At 39.7% G+C, this 22426-nt stretch overlaps 1 protein-coding gene across 16 annotated transcripts in view; it reads left to right on the forward strand.

Annotated features, from left to right (window-relative positions):
* The window catches only part of LOC120515605 (receptor-type tyrosine-protein phosphatase eta-like), a 210608-nt gene that overhangs the window by 80207 nt on the left and 107975 nt on the right, over window positions 1-22426 (forward strand). For 13 of the 16 annotated variants that reach the window (XM_039736809.1, XM_039736788.1, XM_039736831.1 and 10 more), the window contains 6 exons: window positions 1394-1654; window positions 6794-7054; window positions 8088-8348; window positions 12399-12659; window positions 15865-16125; window positions 17204-17464. In XM_039736809.1, coding sequence (XP_039592743.1) covers window positions 1394-1654; window positions 6794-7054; window positions 8088-8348; window positions 12399-12659; window positions 15865-16125; window positions 17204-17464 — 1566 coding nt within the window. The remainder of the gene's footprint in view (window positions 1-1393; window positions 1655-6793; window positions 7055-8087; window positions 8349-12398; window positions 12660-15864; window positions 16126-17203; window positions 17465-22426) is intronic. The other 3 variants (XM_039736731.1, XM_039736860.1, XM_039736850.1) reach the window with 3 other exon arrangements.

Raw genomic sequence — 22426 nt, forward strand, 5'->3', positions numbered from 1 at the left:
TGCCCATTCCAGCAGCATCGGCGCGAGACAGAAACAAAATCCCTGGATGGAGCATAAGCTCATCGCAAGGTGAACACAAGCATACAAATACACTAACGTCATTGTAGCTTCATCAAGTTCCCAAACCTTAATGTCTTTGGATGGAAAAACTAAGCACAGTGTGCAAACCCACCAGAAAAACATGCAAACTCCAGGCAGAGATCACAAGGGATGTGACTTCCTACGAGAGAGCAAAGCTGTCATTCTACCACTGTGACACCCCATATGTGTAACTGTTAACAGTATTCATTACTTAAATGAAGTTAACGAGTTTTCTGTTAAATGTAACATACATACTTTAATGGATTTCATCCTGAAAGTGATATCAAGTATAAATCTAAGCATTCTAAATGTGCAGAGAGCTGGAATATTATAAAGATAATGTGTCATGTGTGGCGATGTATTGCTGCTTGCCACTGCTGTCAGGTCAGGAGGAAGCCCCAGAAGCGCGTAGCGATTAACAACCTAATCGGTTTTAAGATGCTGTTTACGACGGTTTCCTTTAATGATAAAGTAAATTATGATGTTAAAATGGACATTTCGAGTTTAAAGTCGAAATTTCCACTTTACAAGATCTCAAAATTGACCTTTTCATCTCATTATTTTTTTTTCTCTGTGGCTGCAATACCTTGCCATACATTCTGATGGTATTGTGAAGGTGTGAAAAAAAAGACAGCACAGAAGATGATATATGGCACTTTTAAAATGTATCTTGTCATGACTTTAGGGAATATGCGACACTATAAAATAAAAGCAACATGAATACATTTATATGCAAGGATTTTGCTTCACCACATCGAAACATTCATCAAACATCGAAGCACGCACATCGATTCTGGAAGATCCTAAAAGTGGCTGGAGTAGCAATAAATTCAGGCTGGAATTCATGGTTTAAATGTGTAGAGTTACGATGATATTCCAGAAGAAGATGACATGACTGTATTTGGATAAATGCACATTGTTGTACATGAATAAATACAGTATAAGATATCCCCTGAAAATAAGCCCTAGTGCATATTTTGGAGCAAAAATTAATATAAGACCCGGTCTTATTTTCAGGGAAACACGGTAGTTCCTCTCTCCTTTGTCAGCTAAAAATGTAAAAAGTAACTGTCAAATTTAATTTACGTGTACTAACAATTGCAGAGAACCAATTGGTGCCATTGGAGGGGGGGGGTGTAATGGAATTTCTATCAGCACCACTTGATATTAAGGTCAGGGCACTACATTACGAATCGGTTATGTTTTTTGTTGTATACTCACTGAATCTACAATTTATTGTGGGCATTCCTTGCCTGAAAAAACATATAAGTCATACAATTTTAAAATAATATATTTTTTTTCAATTTTCCAGGGCCTGGCCCAGTTACTTCACCTACTGTTACCAATGTGACAACAACTTCTACATTTCTGTGCTGGGTTGCACCAGTTGGAGGAAATGTTTCCTATGGAGTTAATTTTTCAAACAGTGGACAAACGCAGCAACTTCTAACCAATCAAACTTGCATTAATGTCACCAACCTGAACTCTGCAACATCCTATTCATTCACTGTTTTTGCTGTTGCTGGAGATAATACAACAGTTAGTGATTCTACAACCATCACAGCATTTACAAGTGAGTGAATATAATTTTTCTACATGATTTTGAAATAATGTTTTGGAATTTTATCTGTGCACTAGCAGGTACCGCTTTCAGATGATGCTTTTGGCAATTTAGAATTGAGCAAAGTGGATGTCTACTGTATGGCTGTTTTACTTCCCATGGATAAAGCAGAATTGGACACTCCTGTTTAGTGCTGGGCGGTATGACCAAAATTCTATATCACGGTATTTTTCAAAATTATACCAGTTTTGTGGTATTCTAATGGTATTCTTGCCTATGCATGAGTGGACGTTAACCACATTTTCCGCTGCAATTTCTGCAGTAGACTGGATAAAAATAACCTATTCCACTGTCATGAGAATTATACATTGTACAAAAAAAATTTTAATGTGCACACAAGTATTAATACAGGTTTGCATAGTGCCCCCTTCCTGATTTCTTATTCTTTTGCATGTTTGTCACACAGAATGTTTCTGATCATCAAACACATTTAACCATTAGTCAAATATAACAAGTAAACACAAAATGCAGTTTTTAAATGATGGTTTTTATTATTTAGGGAGAAAAAAAATCCAAACCTACATGGCCCTGTATGAAAAAGTAATTGCCCCCTTGTTAAAAAATCACCTAACTGTGGTGTATCACACCTGAGTTCAATTTCCGTAGCCACCCCCAGGCCTGATTACTGCCACACCTGTTTCAATCAAGAAATCACTTAAATAGGAGCTGCCTGACACAGAGAAGTAGACCAAAAGCACCTCAAAAGCTAGACATCATGCCAAGATCCAAAGAAATTCAGGAACAAATGAGAACAAAAGTAATTGAGATATATCAGTCTGGTAAAGGTTATAAAGCCATTTCTAAAGCTTTAGGACTCCAGCGCACCACAGTGAGAGCCATTATCTACAAATGGCAAAAACATGGAACAGTGGTGAACCTTCCCAGGAGTGGCCGGCCGATCAAAATAACCCCAAGAGCGCAGAGACGACTCATCCGAGAGGTCACAAAAGACCCCAGGACAACGTCTAAAGAACCGCAGGCCTCATTTGCCTCAATTAAGGTCAGTGTTCACGACTCCACCATAAGAAAGAGACTGGGCAAAAACGGCCTGCATGGCAGATTTCCAAGATGCAAACCACTGTTAAGCAAAAAGAACATTAGGTCTCGTCTCAATTTTGCTAAGAAACATCTCAATGATTGCCAAGACTTTTGGGAAAATACCTTGTGGACTGATGAGACAAAAGTTGAACTTTTTGGAAGGCAAATGTCCCGTTACATCTGGCGAAAAGGAACACAGCATTTCAGAAAAAGAACATCATACCAACAGTAAAATATGATGGTGGTAGTGTGATGGTCTGGGGTTGTTTTGCTGCTTCAGGACCTGGAAGGCTTGCTGTGATAGATGGAACCATGAATTCTACTGTCTACCAAAAAATCCTGAAGGAGAATGTCCGGCCATCTGTTCGTCAACTCAAGCTGAAGCGAATTTGGGTGCTGCAACAGGACAATGACCCAAAACACACCAGCAAATCCACCTCTGAATGGCTGAAGAAAAACAAAATGAAGACTTTGGAGTGGCCTGACCTGAATCCAATTGAGATGCTATGGCGTGACCTTCAAAAGGCGGTTCATGCTAGAAAACCCTGAAATAAAGCTGAATTACAACAATTCTGCAAAGATGAGTGGGCCAAAATTCCTCCAGAGCGCTGTACAAGACTCATTGCAAGTTATCGCAAACGCTTGATTGCATTAATTGCTGCTAAGGGTGGCCCAACCAGTTATTAGGTTCAGGGGGCAATTACTTTTTCACACAGGGCCATGTAGGTTTGGATATTTTTTTCTCCCTAAATAATAAAAACCATCATTTAAAAACTGCATTTTGTGTTTACTTGTGTTATATTTGACTAATGGTTAAATGTGTTTGATGATCAGAAACATTTTGTGTGACAAACATGCAAAAGAATAAGAAATCAGGAAGGGGGCAAATAGTTTTTCACACCACTGTATTTAGACTTAGTAAAATATCCAGAGGTGCTTGTCAAAAGTTGTATTGCACTGAACATGTCTTAGAAAAAGAATAAATAGTAAATATTTTTTGTAAACCAACTACACTTTCTGTTAATGTTAACAGTCTCTGTCCATCCACGGATTATTTTGCTTTGAGCATTCACTTTGGTATCTCTCCACATGCCATTTTAGAAGCTGTTTGCTCTTCACTACTCACACATGCACAGGGAATCGAGGTCAAATCAACAAAGCTAACTTTCCTTCTGGCAAAAGTGTATCGTAAGGCGCTATAACAACAAGATCACAGATCTCTTGAGGCATCTCACAACGTGGGAGTACCGCATCGCTCAGATGGCTCGGCCCACAGAAACATTTGCGTGCTGCACCTGCTTGAAAATTTATATTTTACACAATTTTACGTAAATTATTGTCTCTCTTTTGACTATTGTAACTTTGAAAAATCTTAAGTTGAACCATCGTAAGTAGGGGACTACCTGTACTGTCTGATAATAGAGATAACAGAAAACTAATTATGCACACATTTATTGTACATTTCTTATTACTATGGTATGTTTTTACTATCATTACTTAAAATAGTTTATTATTTTAATAACTATTAAATACCAATGGGTATGTGAAGCCTCTGTCCAAAGCACTGGTTCTCCAAAGCATGTTTGCGGCTAAGGTGGTACAGAAAATTGCTCGTGTTTCCGCCTCCAGCGACAACTTTAGCTCGACAGCATTTGCAGTAAATAGATGTTTGGTCCACATTAAAACCAAAGTATCTCCAAACAACAGACATGGCTCTTTTTTTCTGTAAAAGTTCTTCTGTGTCATCATGTTCAGCTTTATCGTCTGCTAAAGCTTTAGTTTAAGATTGTTTTGCGTCCATTTTCACTGCTCAATACCTCCACTAACGTAAGTTCTCCATTGCATGCGTGTTTACCGGTGTGGTAGTGTAAAAGGTCTCCCCTTAAACAAAGTCCCACTGCGCCACTTGCTGAATTTTGATTAGTCTATTTAAACCGGTGTTGCGGTATAAGAAAAATCCATATCAAACAAAACTAAAACACGGTTTTCGGTATGAACTGGTATACTTCCCAGCACTACTGCTGTTATTTATTTTATTCTCTCTTTAGTTGTTATTCAAAACTGAATTAATTTTTTCATGTTTTCCTGGAAAAAATGTAATCAATATGCACAAGTATACGGTTTTAAACATCATGGAATCTACATTTGACAATCCTTTTTTTATCCATCCATCCATTATCCAACCCCCTTTATCCTATCTACAGGGTCACGAGGGGTCTGCTGGAGCCAATCCCAGCTAACACAGGGCGTAAGGCAGGAAACAAACCCTGGGCAGGGAGCCAGCCCCCTGCAGTCCTTTTTTATTTTACAGCAAATTTAAAAAGTATTAAATAATTACTATTTTGCCACAATGCCATATTCATATTGTTACAAATGCTACCAATTTTGGAGTGACCACGACAGCCAATGACATAGCAACATAGCATAGTCTTCCTGAGTCACACAGGAATTTGCAACTTGTGATGTCACCAGGGTGACCACATAATGCACACATTCTTGATGTTTCAGAATTTTGGATACAAACTTTGTTTTGTGCTAATCTAAATTTTCTTAATTAGACTTTGTGGTGTTCAAATTAATTTGGTTCTTTTGACATTTGATATCTCCTTACATTTTGAAATTGACAAATAATCTGTTTACTTTCTGTTGTAACAAGCCCTCCATAAACTACTCTCCATTTTATAATCGCTTAATTCCTTTCATTAAAAATGTTGCTCACTCGTTCTGAGCCAGTACACAATCTCAAGCTACAAAATGTGTGATTCTATGATGGAATTTTTATTTACTGAAATAGAGGTAATTGATTCACAACAGGGCGGCACGGTGGCGCAGTGGTAACGCTGCTGCCTCGCAGTAAGGACACCTGGGTTCTCTTCCCGGGTCCTCCCTGTGTGGAATTTGCTTGTTCTCCCCGTGTTTGCGTGGGTTTCCTCCGGGTGCTCTGGTTTCCTCCCACAGTCTAAAGACATGCAGGTTAGGTACATTTGTGACCCAAAATTGTTCCTAGTGTGTGCTTGGTGTGTGTGTGTGCCCTGCCCAGGTATTTGTTCCTGGTTTGCGCCCTGTGCTGGCTGGGATTGGCTCCTGCAGATCCCCATGACCCTGTGTTAGGATATAGCAGGTTGGACAATGACTGAGTGACTGATTCACAACAACAGACTCTGAAATTGCAACTTGCTGAAATGATTTCTGATCTTTGCAATAGAATATTTGATCTAATAATATCTCTGGGGGCGGCACGGTGGCGCAGTGGTAGCGCTGCTGCCTCGCAGTTAGGAGACCCGGGTTCGCTTCCGGGTCCTCCCTGCGTGGAGTTTGCATGTTCTCCCCATGTCTGCGTGGGTTTCCTCCGGGCGCTCCGGTTTCCTCCCACAATCCAAAGACATGCTGGTTAGGTGGATTGGCGATTTTAAATTGGCCCTAGTGTGTGCTTGGTGTGTTTGTGTGTGTCCTGTGGTGGGTTGGCACCCTGCCCAGGATTGGTTCCTGCCTTGTGCCCTGTGTTGGCTGGGATTGGCTCCAGCGGACCCCCGTGACCCTGTATTCGGATTCAGCGGGTTAGAAACTGGATGGATGGATAATATCTCTGTGTAGAGATATAATTGGGTTTAATGAAGCACAGTTTTAGGGAACTAAGTAGAGAAGAGAAGCCCTTTTAATGTGGCAATGTGGCTTTGAATAAGCAATCTCTGTAAATATAAGATATCCTCTGAAAATAAACCCTAGTGCATCTTTTGGAGCAAAAACTAATATAAGACCCGGCCTTATTTTTGGGGAAACACGGTAGTTCCTCTCTCCTTTGTCAGCTAAGAATGTAAACATTAACTGTCAACTTTAGTCCATGTGTACTGCCAATTGCGGAGAACCAATTGGTGCCATTGGGGTAATGGAATTTCAGCAGCACTTGTTATAAATGGCACTACATTACGAATCTGTTATGTTTTTTCTTGTATACTCACTGATTCCACAATTTATTGTGGACATTCCTTGCCTAAAAAACATATAAGTGATACAATTTTAAAATAATATTTTATTTTTTATTCGAAATTCCAGGGCCTGGTCCAGTTACTTCACCTACTGTTACCAATGTGACAACAACTTCTGTATTTCTGTGCTGGGTTGCACCACTTGGAGGAAATGTTTCCTATGGAGTTAATTTTTCAAACAGTGGACAAGCCCAGCAACTTGTAACCAATCGCACTTGCATTAATGTGACCAACCTGAACTCTGCAACATCCTATTCATTCACTATTTTTGCAGTTGCTGGAGATAATACAACAATTAGTGATTCTTCAACCATCACAGCATTTACAAGTGAGTGAATATAATTTGTCTACATGATTTTGAAATAATGTTTTAGAATTGAATCTGTTTACTAGCAGGTACCGCTTTCAGATGATGCTTTTGGCATTTTAGAATTGAGCAAAGTAGAAGACTAAAATATGGCTGTTTTTTTGCCATAAATAAACCAGCATTGGAGACCGCTGTTATTTGATTTATTTACCTTTAGTTGTTATGAATAACTGCCTTACGTTTTTGTAGGTTTTCCTTTAAAATTTTCAATTACTATGCACCAGTGTATGGTTTTGAACGTCATGGAATCCAAATATGACATTAGTTTTTTATTTAATATTAAATTAAGTAAGTAGAAAATAATGACTGTTTTCCCACAATGCCATATTAGTTTTGTAAGATGGAATTTTTATTTACTGAAATAGTAATTGAAATAGCAAGTTGCTTTATTTGGAAAGTATTTATGGTAGAAATCTATCTATCTATCTATCTATCTATCTATCTATCTATCTATCTATCTATCTATCTATCTATCTATCTATCTATCTATGTGCCTTAATTAATTGCTTAAACAGCTGTGGGAAATGTTATTACTGTGTTTCCTTGAAAATAAGACCTACTCTGAAAGTAAGCCCTACCATGATTTTCAGACTGCTCTGTAATATAAGCCCTAGTCAAGATCGTCAGCTGAGAAATAAGGCTCCTTAGGCCAGGTTTGTACTTCGCGCGATGTGACACATGTGCCTGAAACATCCATTAAATTCCGAGGACAACTTGCCACAATATCTCTGAAGAGGATGTTTAATGATTACATCCATCAGTTCAGGGATATGCCCATTCCAGCAGCATGACAGAAACAAAATCTCTGGACGGGGCATCAGCTCATCTCAAGGTGAACACAAGCACAGAAATACACTAATGCCATTGTAGCTTCATCAAGTTCCCAAATCTTCATGTCACTGATTCCACAATTTATTTTAGGCATTCCTTGCCTAAAAAACATATAAGTCATAAAATTTTAAAATAATATTTTATTTTTTATTTGAAATTCCAGGGCCTGGTCCTGTTACTTCACTTACTGTTACCAATGTGACAATAACTTCTATATTTCTGTGCTGGGTTGCACCACTTGGAGAAAATGTTTCCTATGGAGTTAATTTTTCAAACAGTGGACAAATGCAGCAACTTGTAACCAATCACACTTGCATTAATGTGACCAACCTGAACTCTGCAACATCCTATTCATTTACTGTTTTTGCTGTTTCTGGAGACAATACAACAATTAGTGATTCTGCAACCATCACTGCATTTACAAGTGAGTGAATATAATTTGTGTACATGATTTTGAAATAGTGTTTTGGACTTTAATCTTTGTACTAGCAGGTACCGATTTTGGCATTTTAGAATTGAGAAAAGTGGAAGTCTAGTCTATAGCTGTTTTTGCCTTAATGAAACCAGTATTGGAGACGGCTGCTATTTGATTTATTTCCCTTTAGTTGTGTGGCAAGCGTCTGGGGGTGATACCCAGCCGGGTCGCCCTTAAGGACTGGAGGAGGGCTTACGCCTGCTCCAGACCACGAGGGGGCGACCACCCTTGTGGCTTTGGGAACTACGGTAACAGAGCTTAGAAGCTCAACCCTATAAGGGCCCGTGGTCATCGCCAGGGGATGCTAGATGCCTGAGGAGCCCCAGCCTTTAGCACTTCTGCCACACCCGGAAGTACTGAGAGGAAAAAGACCAGGGACACCCGGAGTACTTCCTTGTGTACAGCCGGCAGTTCCGCCACACCAGGGAGTGCCGGCAGTCGCTAATTGGGAGGCACCTGAAGCACAGCCGGGTGAGTATAAGATGGTTCTCCTCACTCCATTCGATGGCTGGAGTCGAGTGGAAGAGGACTGAGTTCGGAGGAGAGGGGAGGAGAGGAGTGGAGCCGGCCAGGAAGGAAAGTCATTGGAGAAAGAGGCCTGGACTTTGGAGGAGTATTGGGTTGTGTGTCTGTGTGCACTGTAAATAGTAAATTATGATTAAACTTGTGTGTGCTGGCAAACTGTTGGTGTCTGCCTGTCTGTGTTAGGGCCGGCTTCCACAATGGCATCCCAGATGGGACTCTCCGCCTGATGCAGGGTGGGGACCTGCCGATTCAAATAATTTTGTGGACGGCCCGGCAGGCGGGTGAGCCCCCACACTCACAACCCCGCGGGAGCAACTCACACAAGGGACTGCCACCGGTTTGCAGATGGTCGATTCCCACCTGGTGCAGTAGGACAACAGCAGGCATAGCAGGAGTGCAGTGCCGTCTCACAAGCGCGCCATCGCTGAGGACACCCGGGGCGGCATTGCATCTGGAAAGGCCATGCCGGGGACATCCCCTCGGTCAGAGGAGACCCAGGAGGTGAATTCCATGCCCAATGGCAGCGGGCCGGACGTGTTTTGTGTGTTGCAGGCAGGGACTGCCCGGATCCGCGTCAGTGGCAGACGCGTGCCACTCTGCAGGGCTTCATCAGTACGGTTGCAGTAGGAAGAGCTGTCGAGGAGGAATCGCTGCAGCTCAAAAGTCTGTGGCAGTTGTGGAGCTGCGGAGCTGCCCGGAAGCTCGTCACCACACCAGGAGTATGGACAGCAAGATGGCCGCGGACCAGAAGTCCCTCCCCGAGACAGGCAAGGGATTGGACGGTGTGTGTTTCATGCCTGCTGATGGTTGGATGGATTTGGGAACAACAAATGTCCATCCCAAGCCGGGGAAGGACCCGATTGGGCCTAGGAGACGGCCCCACGGAAGGCAGCTAGCACATGTGACTGATCGACATGTAACTACACCATTGGCTGACTGTCTCTGCTTGCTGGCGGCTCTACATGAGCTGCACAGTTGCTATTACCGATGATACGTGCCCTCTGAGAGGAACTGAAGAAGCTGAAGGGGGAAGCAGTTATGTCTGTAACAACGCTGTGACAGTGGGTGGATCGGTGTGACACTGGAATCTTCAGCCGGAGCGGCACAGCGGTGCGGTACCGTAAAATATAAGGGAGGCCCCGCCGAAAAGAACCGTGACGTAAGTGATTGGATTCAAGTGGGGGGGCTCCAATAGTTGACGTGGAGGTGAGAGCCAATCGTGTGGTGAGGGAGGAGAGTGCGAGAGGGCAGGCAGGACGCCAGCTGATGAGTGCCGCAAGTCCTAGTGCCCTACACCCTGAGCCAGTGTTGGTTTCACGCCGCTCCATAGGGACGCAAATGGGACAGGGTCTATACCTCTCCCGTAAGGAGACCCAAACTGTCACGGCGTCCCAGAGGAACAAGAGGAACCGAGGGAAGAGAGCCGGTTTCTCCGATGAGGGAGTACGTGAGGTAGGTTACTCACGTTTAGAGAAGGGCTGCCCTCTGTGGAGGCAGAGGGAAACACCAAAGCCGGCTGAGATGACGGGGGTGCGAGTGGTCCCGTGTGATTTCCCACGTAAGGGGGCACGGAATCCTCGGAGGGGGTGCCGAAGGAGCAGGCCCCGGGTTGCTGGTCGGAGGGTGGAGTGCTGCCTGTGTGTAGCATGGACGGACGCCAGGTGGTGGTGTCCAGGCAGCGTCTCCACCCCTGTTTCTGCCTTTTGTTTTGTAGAACCAGGCCCTGGAGCTGCAGTAGGACCCGCTTCGTGGGAGACCTGCCCTTGCGGGACGGGCCGCTGGCCCTTATGGGTCTCAGCTGGCAATGGGGCACTGTGGCAAGCGGCTGTTGGTGGTACCAAACCGGGACACCCAGATCACGAGGGGGCAACCTCCATCGTGGCTTTGGGGACCACAGGAACAGAGCTTAGATGCTCAACCCTATGGGGAGTATTGGGTTCTGTGTGTGCACTGTAAATACAGTAGTAAATTATGATTAAACACGTGTGTGCTGACAAACTATTTGTGTCTGCCTGTCTGTGTGAGGGCCTGCTTCCACAGTTGTTATGAATAACTGCCTTAGGTTTTTGTAGGTTTTCCTGTGCAACGTCATGGAATCCAAATTTGACAGTACCTTTTTATTTAATATTAAATTAAGTAAGTAGAAATAATGACTGTTTTGCCACAATGCCATATTAGTTTTGTTACAGGCGCCGACATTTTTGGAGAGATCACTTCAACCGTTGAGTCACACAGGAATTCGCAACTTGTGATGTCACCAGGGCGACCACATAATGTGCACATTCTTGATGTTTCATAGTTTTGGATACAAACTTTGTGTTGTGCCAATCTAATTTTTCTTAAAAAAAACTTTGTGGTGTTCAAATTACTTTATTTCTTTTGATATTTGATATCGCCTGTCACACATGTGCGCATGGGAGGCAGCTAAAGGGATTGAGTAAGGGCAGTTCCGAGTCATACCGGGATGTGGCAGAGTCCACTGACTCTTTTTCTCACTTTTTCTGCAGGCCATTCATGAGAGATTCCACCTGGCCCTCTTGACGTCACTTGCGGGACCAAGCCTATGGAAGGAGTCCTTGCCGACTCCGGCCCCTGTGAGGTCACGTCTGGGCTTGAACCTATGGTTGAACACCTTCATGAGCCCGACCACTTTGATCTCATTTCCTTTCTTCCCCTTTAATAGCCTCCACCTCTTCCCTATTTCCTCAGTTCTGTTTTGGACTCGGTTTTGTACACATCAGTGCTGATCAGTGCTGTTTACATTTTTGCGACTTTGCAGCCAGGAAACCAAATACACGGGTGGCTGCCCAAAAACTTTCTATGAGCCTGAGTCAAGTTTGTGACACACATTACATTTTGAAATTGACAAGTAATCTGTTCACTTTCTGTAGTGACAAGCCCTCCATAAACTACCCTCCATGTTATGATCGCTTAATCCCTTTCATTAAAAATATTGCTCACTCGTTCTGAGCAAGTACATAATCTCAAGTTACAAAATGTGTGATTCTATGATGGAATTTTTATTTACTGAAATAGAGGTAATTGATTCAGAGTAACATAGTCTAAAGTAGCAAGTGGCTAAAATGATTTCTGATCTGTGCAATAAAATATTTGACATAATAATATCTCTGTCCAGAAATATAATTGGGTTTAAAGAAGCACATCTATCTATCTATCTATCTATCTATCTATCTATCTATCTATCTATATCTATCTATCTATCTATCTAGCTTCAGCTTCAGTCCGTATGTACTGCTATTTGCAGTGATCCAGTGTGGTTGGGGGGTGCTGCAATATGTCTCAGCACCACATGTCATTAAGGTCAGGACACTACATTATGAAGCTGTTATGTTTTTTGTTGTATACTCACTGATTCCACAGGTTATTGTGGGCATTGCTTGGTGGAAAAAACATATGTCTTATTTAAGTCATAAAATTTGAAAATGATATTTTATTTTTTATCTGAATTTCCAGAGCCTGGTCCAGTTACTTCACCTACTGTTACCAATGTGACAACAACTTCAATATTTCTGTGCTGGGTTGCACCATTTGGAGGAAATGTTTCCTATAGAGTAAATTTTTCAAACAGTGGACAAACGCAACAACTTTTATCCAGTCGCACTTGCATTAATGTCACCAGCCTGAACTCTGCAACATCCTATTCCTTCACTGTTTTTGCAGTTGCTGGAGATAATACAACAGTTAGTGATTCCGCAACCATCTCAGCATTTACAAGTGAGTGAATATGTTAACATCATGTTAAAGTAATTTTTTCTGTGTACTATCAGGTTTTGCTCGTAGAAGGGGCTTTTTGGATTTTTGAATTGAACAACACCTAAATCTACTGTTAGGTAGGTTTACTTACCGTGCCAGTTCATAATTGGGTTTATTTATTTCTTTCATCTGTCATGCTATTGAGAAAAGAATTTTGAAGAGATATTTGTGAAGCTTTGATATTCCTTTTTTCAGGTACCACAATACTGTCTAATCCAAAGTTAATTATTTTACTTCTTTTAATCCCAGTACACTTAAAATAAAAATAAATGGCTTTGGAAATGTAAAATTCTATGGAGGATTGTTATGAAAGTGAAATGAGTACAAGTTGTCCATGAGTGTATTTTTCTTGTTTCAAAGTGCTTTTGCGCCTTTTCCTCAAATGTGATATTTTTTCATTTTTATCAAAGTTTTGTGTTATATTTAGATTTTTTCATTTAGGAATTTCTTTTTTTTCGACAACTTTCACTAATAGAGTTTGATGTATTTTTTTTTCTCCTTAATGCATGTTATCTTATTTCCAGTAATCGTTTTTAAATGTTGTTCAATACATGGATAGAAAAATTTTAATTTCATCTTTAATGTGAGCTTTTTCAGCATTTTTACAGCGTTGTTAGAAAGCTTTCTCTGACCCTTACAGAACAGATTCAGTTTGTCTTATGTACCTTTCTTAGTAAGATTTTTTTCTTAATAAGTTTAAAATTTTATAATTTGTTGTATTTTTCTTCCTAGTATCAATGAATGTTAGTTTGGAAAGAATGAAGTTTAGTAGTTTGCTTGGAGAAAGTAAATGTGGACATTGCTTTTCATTGATAAATTTGGGTATTTGGCTGATTTTTGAGTAAACCAATAATTTATTTTTGAAAACATTTTGCAAACTTCATCCACCTTCCTCATTAAACTGATAGGCTTTTGAAATAATCTAATCTTCTTAACTGAATTCACAGAACCTGGCTCAGTCTCTTCTCCTATTGTTAGCATTGTAACAACAGCATCCATATTTTTTGCTAGATTACACTACTTGGAGGAGATGTTACTTACAGAATCAATTTTTAAAATACTGGGCAAAGCAAACAACTTGTTAACAAAAACACATGTATTGACGTGACAGACCTGAACTCTGCAACATCCTAATCATTCATTGTTTTAGCAGTTGCTGGAGATTATCTACCAGTTAGCGATTCTGCCACCATCATGGCATTTTACAAGTTAGTGAATATGATGTGTTGACATTATGTGGGAGTAAAGTTTGGGTCTGACTGCCAGGATTGGGTCTGTGTAACAGCAGCTATCTCTTTCAGAAAGTGTGTTGGGTATTTTGGAATTGAGCAAAGTGGAAGTGTAGTATATTGTAGAGTAACTTTATTTGGCATGCACAAGCGATCAGTGGACTTACAATTATTTGGCTAATTTGCCTGTAATATTTGTTGATAAAAGGATTTTAAAGATACTTTTGCAATATTTTAATGACAAAAATTCTATCTATCTATCTATCTATCTATCTATCTATCTATCTATCTATCTATCTATCTATCTATCTATCTATCTATCTATCTATGTGCCATCATTAATTGCTTCAACAGCTGTAGGAAATTTTCTTACCGTTTTCCCCGAAAATAAGACTATTCCGAAAATAAGCCCTAGCATGATTTTCAGGCTGCTCTGTATTATAAGCCCTAGTCAAGATCGTCAGCTGAAAAGTAAGGCGCCTAAGGCCAGGTTTATACTTCACGCGATGCTACACGTGTGCTCAAAACATCCATTAAATTCCGAGGAGACCTTACTACAATATCTCTGAAAAGGATGTTTTATGATTATATCCATCAATTCGGAGATGCACCGATTGCAGCAGAATCTGCGCAAGACAGAAACAAAATCCCTGGACGGGGCATCAGCTCATCGCAAGGTGAACACAAACACAGAAATACACTAAAGTCATTGTAGCTTTACCAAATTCCCAAACCTTCATGTCTTTGGATGGAGAACTGAGCACAATGTGCAAACCCAACAGGAAAAACATGCAAACTCCAGGCAGGGATCACAAGGGATGTGACTCCCTGCGAGACAGCAGCGCTACCGCTCTACCACTGTGCCACCCCATATGTGTAACTATTAACAGTATTTATTATTTAAACAAAGTTAACGACTTATCTGTAAAATGTAACCTACATACTTTAATGCATTTCATCATGAAAGTGATATCAAGTATAAATCTAAGCATTCTAAATGTGCAGAGAACTGGAATATCATAAATTTAATGTGTTCTGTGTGGCGATCTATTGCTGCTTGCCGCTGCTTTCAGGTCAGGAGGAAGCCCCAGAAGCGCATAGCGATTAACAAGTGGGTCGGTTTTAAGATGATGTTTACGATGGTCTCCATTAATGATAAAGTAAATTACGATGTTGAAGTGGACATTTTGAGTTTAAAGTCGAAATTTCCACTTTACAAGATCACAAAATCAACATTTTCATCTCCTTATTTTTTTTCTCTGTGGCTCAAATACCCTGAAGTAAATTCTGATGGTATTGTGAAGGTGTAAAAAAAAAAGACAGCCCAGAAGATGGTATGTGAGACTTTTAAAATGTATCTTGTCGTGACTTTAGGGAATATGCAACACTTGAATATAAAAGAAACATGAATACATTTATATGCAAGCATTTTGCTTCACCACATCGAACCATTCATCAAACATCGAAGCACGTTCATCGATCCTGGAGGATTCTAAAAGCGGCTGGAGTAGCAAGAAATTCAGGGTTTGAATGTGGAGAGTTATGACGATATTCCAGAAGAAGATGACATGACTGTATTTGGATAAATGTACATTGTTGTACATGAATAAATATAGTATAACATATCCCCTGAAAATAAGCCCAAGTGCATCTTTTGGAGCAGTAGGTCCTCTCTCCTTTGTCAGCTAAGAATGTACAAATTAACTGTCAACTTTATCCAAAGTGTACTGACAATTGCAGAGAATCAATTGGTGCCATTGGAGGGTTAATGGAATCACCACTGGTTATTAAGGTCAGGGCACTACATTACAAATCTGTTGTGTTTTTTCTTGTATACTCACTGATTCCACAATTTATTGTGGGCATTCCTTGCCTGAAAAAAACATATAAGTTATACAATTTTAACATAATATTTTATTTTTTATTTGAATTTCCAGAGCCTGGCTCAGTTACTTCACCTACTGTTACCAATGTGACAACAACTTCTATATTTCTGTGCTGGGTTGCACCACTTGGGGGAAATGTTTTCTATGGAGTTAATTTCTCAAACAGTGGACAAGCGCAGCAACTTGTAACCAATCGCACTTGCATTAATGTCACCAACCTGAACTCTGCAACATCCTATACATTCACTGTTTTTGCAGTTGCTGGAGATAATACAACAATTAGCGATTCTGCAACCATCACAGCATTTACAAGTGAGTGAATATAATTTGTCTACATGATTTTGAAGTAATGTTTTGGAATTTGTTCTGTTTACTAGCAGATACCACTTTCAGATGATGCTTTTGGCATTGTAGAAATGAGAAAAGTGGAAGTGTATGATTTTTTTCTTGCTATGAACAGACCAGCATTGGAAACGACTATTATTTGATTTATTTCCCTTTAGTTGTTATGAATAACTGCCTTAGTTTTTTGTAGGTTTTCCTGTAAAATTTTCAATTACTGTGCACCAGATAGATATGACATTACTTTTTTATTTAATATTAAATTAAGTAAGTGGAAAATAATGACTGTTTTGCCACAATGCCATATGAGTTTTGTTACAGGCGCCGCCATTTTTGGAGAGATCACGTCAGTCGTTGAGTCACACAGGAATTTGCAACTTGTGATGTCACCAGGGCGACCACATAATGTGCACATTCTTTACGTTTCAGAGTTTTGGATATAAACTTTGTGTTGTGCCAATCTATGTACCCATCTATCCAAAAGACTTCCTTGTGTTCAAATTACTTAGTTTTTTTGACATTTGATATCACCTTACATTTTGAAATTGACAAATGATCTGTTCACTTTCTGTTGTAACAACCCCTCCATAAACTACTCTTTATGTTATGATCACTTAATCTCTTTCATTAAAAATATTGCTCACTTGTTCTGAGCCAGTACACAATCTCAGGTTACAGAAAATGTGCGATTCTCTGATGGAATTTTTATTTACTGAAACAGAGGTAATTGATTCAGAGTAACATAATCTGAAATATCAAGTGGCTGTAATGATTTCTGATCTATGCAATAGAATATTTGACATAATAATATCTCTGTCCAGAAATATAATAGGATTTAAAGAAGCACAGTGTTAGGGAACTAAGCAGAGAATGTAAGCCCTTTTAATTTTGGCACTGTGGCTTTAAATAAGCAATCTTTATTTGGAATGTATTTATGGTAGAAATCTATCTATCTATCTGTCTATCTATCTATCTATCTAGAAGAAACATATCTTATTAAAGTCATAATAATAGAAAATAAAATATAATTTTTTATTTGAATTTACAGAGCCTGGCCCAGTTACTTCACTTACATTTACCAATGTGACAACAACTTCTATATTTCTGTGCTGGGTTGCACCACTTGGAGGAAATGTTTCCTATGGAGTTAATTTTTCAAACAGTGGACAAACGCAGCAACTTGTAACCAATCGCACTTGCATTAATGTCACCAACCTGAACTCTGCAACATCCTATTCATTTACTGTTTTTGCTGTTGCTGGAGATAATACAACAGTTAGCGATTCAACAACCATCACAGCATTTACAAGTGAGTGAATATAATGTGTTCATATCATGGTAAAGTAATTTTTTGGAATTGGGTCTGTGTACTAGCAGGTTTTGCGTATAGAAGGTGCTTTTTGGGTTTTTGAATTGAACAACACCTGAATCTACTGTAAGCTAGGTTTACTTACCGTGCCCGTTCATAATTGGGATATTTAATTATTTCATTTGTCATGCTTTTGAGAACAGAATTTTGAATTTACATTTGTGAACTGTTGCAATTCCTTTTTTCAGGTACCATAATACTGTGTAATCCAAAGTTATTTGCCTTGTTTTCCCTATGAAAGTGAAATGAGTAAAAGTTGTCCATGAGCATCATTTTCTTGTTTCAAAGTGCTTTTGCTCCTTTTCCTCAAATGTGATATTTTTTCATTTTCAACAAACTTTTGTGTTATATGTTTACTTTTTCATTTAAGAATTTATTTTTTTCCCCATAGCTTTCACTAAAAGAGTTTGATGCATTTTTTGTTTCTTTAATGCATGTTATCTTATTTCCAGTAATCGTTTTTCAATGTTGCTCACTAGCTGGATGGAAAAATTCCAACAGTTTAATTTCATCTTTAATTTGCACGTTTTCAACACTTTTTACATCGCCATTAGCCAAAGCTTTCTCTGACCCTTATAGAACAGATTCAGTTTGTCTTCTGTGCCTTTTTTAGTAAGATTTTTTTCTTAATGATTCAGTTTGTGAGTCTTGAAGATTCAAATGCTCCTGTGTTTTTTTTTGTTTTTGTTTTTTTTCCCCTTTTATTTATCAGTTTTCCATTTAACAGCAACATAAATACACATCTCTTCAAATACATAAAAATGCCAAAGGTATCGATAAACATTTTAGTGTTGACTATCAGATATGAACAATAAACTTATAATGCCTAAACCCCATATCCCACCCATAGGCCCACAAAAAAGATAAATAGATAAAATAGATAATGATTAATTAAATAATTAAACAACAAGAAAGTAATTAAAAAAAAAAAACGCTAATACACAGGATGTTACAAAAAATAAGAAGATAAATAACTAACAATTAAAAAAAAAAAATAATAATAGTAATAAAATAGGAAATAAATAAATAAAGTTCAATCGGGTGCAATTGTTTCCAAGGATCTAAAATAAGAAACAAAAGGTTGCCAGACCTTCAAAAACCCATCAGCCCTCCCTCTCAGACTAAACTTGATTTTTTCAAGTTTTAAAAAGAACATAAGATCCTTCAGCCAGCGGGCCATGGTCGGGGGATGCGGAGCCTTCCAGGACAATAATATTCTACATCGTGCTAACAGTGAAGTGAAAGCGATTGCATTCAATTGTGTACTATTAAAAGACGTATCATGATCTCCAGGAACCCCAAAAATAGCGATCAAAGGACAGGGTTCCAGTCGGATTCCAAAAACATGAGAAATAATATCAAAATAGGAGGTCCAGTATAACTGGATTTTGGGGCAAAGAAAAAACATGTGGCTTAAATTGCAGGGAGAGGGGTTGCATCGGTCACATAGGTCAGGAACATTGGGATAAATTTTAGATAGTTTAGACTTTGACCAATGTAGCCTGTGTACTACTTTAAACTGAATAAGAGAAAGCCTTGCACAAGATAAGGAAGTACGAATCCCCTTAACTACACTATCCCAGTAGCATTCTCTGAAGTCCAGACCCAACTCCTCTTCCCAATTTGAAATAGTTTTACTGTCAGAGCAACTGTCCATTGAAAGAACAGTATTATATATTTGCGAGGTAAGAGATTTCTTATGTGAAGAAAGTTCGAATAAGTCTTCCCAAGACTGTTTAGGTGGGCGAATGGGAAACTTAGAAAAAATAGTGGAAGCACAGTGTCTAACCTGAAAATAAAGAAAATAAATTAAATGAGGGCAAACCATATAGGGGCGACATATCTGTAAAGTTAAGAAAGATATTATCCTCATAAAGATCGGAAAAACATGTAATGCCCTTTTTATCCCATAAATTAAACGCAGAGTCTAAAAGGGAAGGGTGAAAAAAGTGATTATTACATAGTGGGGCCAAAGCTGAAGCAGAAACAGATTTGAAGTGGCGTCGAAATTGATGCCATATCTTAAGAGAGTTAAGTACAACAGGGTTATCTGTATATTGAGTAAGGGATACAGGGAGGGATGAAAATAATAAAGCGGGGAGAGCGGTCGAAAAACATGATTGAAATTCTAGCTGACACCAAAATGCCTGAGGATCTTTTAGCCAATAAATGTATTTTTGGATGTTAGCTGCCCAATAATAAAACATCAAATTGGGTAAAGACAGACCTCCACTGAGTCGGCACTTTTGTAATAATGGCTTGCGAATTTTGGGAGACTTACCTCTCCATATGAATGAGGAGATCATTTGATCAATAGATTTAAAAAAAGATTTGGGTAAGAACAAAGGAATGCACTGGAAAAGGTATAAAAATTTGGGTAAAACATTCATTTTAACTACATTAACCCTGCCCAATAGAGATACCGGCAAATTAGCCCATCTTTGAAAAGCTGACCTTACATGAGAAAGTAGAGGAGTGAAATTAGCAGCCCGTAGAGCCTTAGGTGAGCTAGTCACATTCACTCCCAGATACTTGAAACCAGTATAACTCAGGTGGAAGGGAAGGTCAGTCTGTCTGAGCCGCTGCGCAGCTTTGTTTATAGGCAAGCATTCACTCTTTTGAATGTTAAGTCTATATCCAGAGAAGAAACCAAAATCTTTTAGTATTTCCATAACATGTGCTAGGGAATTAGTCGGTTTGTGAGATACAGAAGTAAATCATCTGCATACAAGGCCACCCTGTGTTCTATATTTCCACGAGTCACACCTTGGAACAAAGAGGAAGTCCTGAGAGCTATCGAAAGTGGCTCTATAGCTAAAGCAAAAAGTAAGGGGGAGAGAGGACAGCCTTGACGTGTGCCACGCGATAGAGGAAAAAAGTCAGATTTTATGTTATTGGTACAAACAGAAGCTAGGGGGGAAGTATACAAGAGACGAATCCAAGAAATAAATCTATTGCCAAAGCCAAATTTCTTCAGGACTGCAATGAGGTACTCCCAATCCACTCTATCAAATGCCTTTTCAGCATCCAATGAAATGACCACTTCAGGGAGAATACTATGATGTTTGGAGTACAATATATTAAAGAGGGTGCGAATATTAAAAAAAGAGTGTCTTCCTTTGATAAAACCTGTCTGCTCATCTGAAATAATAGATGGGAGGACTCCTTCTATGCGAGAAGCTAACAGCTTGGCCAGAATTTTCACATCCACGTTAAGAAGGCTTATGGGTCTGTAAGAAGTACAAAAAGTCGGATCCTTCCCTACCTTAAGTAATAGTGAGATAGAGGCCTGTCTCAGCGTCATGGGGAGAGAACCTTGCTCTAATGATTCCTCAAAGACAGACAAGAGTAATGGGGCTAATTTGGGATAAAATTTCTTATAAAAATCTGAAGAGAATCCGTCAGGACCAGGGGATTTAACCGATTGTAAGGATTTAATCGAAAATATGACCTCATCCAAATTAAGGGGGGCATCAATTTCTACTGCTTTAACTGCCTCAACTGTGGGGATAACTAAACTGTCAAGAAACTGCTGCATATTTCCTGAGTTGGGAGGAAACTCTGAGGTGTAAAGACTGGTATAAAATGCCTTAAAGACAGAGTTAATTTCAATTGGGTCAGACGTCAAAGTACCTGATGTATTTTTTATTTGCATAATGTGACGGGCAGCATTATGATGCCTTAATTGATGAGCTAACAAACGAGAAGCTTTCTCCCCGTATTCATAATAGTTACCACGAGACTGTAATAACAGCTGCTCCACCTCACTTGTTGAAATCAAGTCAAACTCAAGTTGCAAGTTAAGACGCTGCTTATATATTTCTGGAGAAGGCTTCAGGGCATACTGGTGATCAAGTTTAAGAATTTCTGTAAATAGGTCTTTTAGTCTGGATTTCTTAGATCTGAACAGATGAGATGCGTATGAGATAATTTGGCCTCTTAGATAAGCTTTAAGAGTCTCCCATAATAAGGAATTTGAGATGGTATCTGACCTATTCGTAATTAAAATGTCATCAATGGAAACAGAAATATATTCACAAAAGGCCGGGTCTGAGAGAAGCAAGGAATTGAGCCTCCAAGTGGGTCGAGCTGTATGGTAGGTGGACAAAGCGATGTCTATAGCCAAAGGCGCATGATCTGAGATAACAATTGGGAGATACTCAGAATTATGGATTTTTTGAAATTAAAGAGTCATTAATAAAAAAATAGTCTATACGAGAATATGTGTGATGAACATGGGAAAAAAAAGAATATTCTCTGGCTTGTGGATTATGAAATCTCCATGGATCAATGTATCCATTTTGAGTCATAAAGTCTGAAAATGACTTTGACATTAATTCAGTGTCACATAGAATGAGCCTTGCAACCGTGCAGATAAAGGATCATTGAGGTGAAAAATAATTACTTGTCTCTGCACAAATCTTGCACAAATTTGTCGGTGTCTGACGCAGATTGCAGCCATTTTCTCTCTCCGGTCGGCAGAATGATGCGCAGTTTAGCTGGATAAAGAAGCGCAGGCCGGTATCCCCTCTTGTAGAGCTCTGCCATGGCCTCCTTGAACCTCGCGAGCTGCCTTACCACTTCAGGGGTGTAGTCCTCGTAAAACCGAATCTTATGGCCGTTATAGACCAGGTCATCTCTCTTACGTGCCTCGCGAATCACCAGATCCTTTATTTGGTAGCGATGAAAACGAAGGATAACCGGCCAGGGTTTTCCCCCAGCGGCTGGCTTGGGAGCTAGGCTCCAGTGTGCCCTGTCCAGCTCCGGCGGCGAAGTAAGCACCTGCGATCCAAGGACATCGACAAGGAGTTGAGAGAAAAAAGTAGTAGGGCGTGGACCCTCAATAGCTTCAGGTAAACCCACAATCCGAATATTATTGCGTCTGCTACGCCCTTCTAGATC

This window comes from Polypterus senegalus, chromosome 1 (assembly GCF_016835505.1).
Source record: "Polypterus senegalus isolate Bchr_013 chromosome 1, ASM1683550v1, whole genome shotgun sequence".
NCBI lineage: Eukaryota > Metazoa > Chordata > Cladistia > Polypteriformes > Polypteridae > Polypterus > Polypterus senegalus.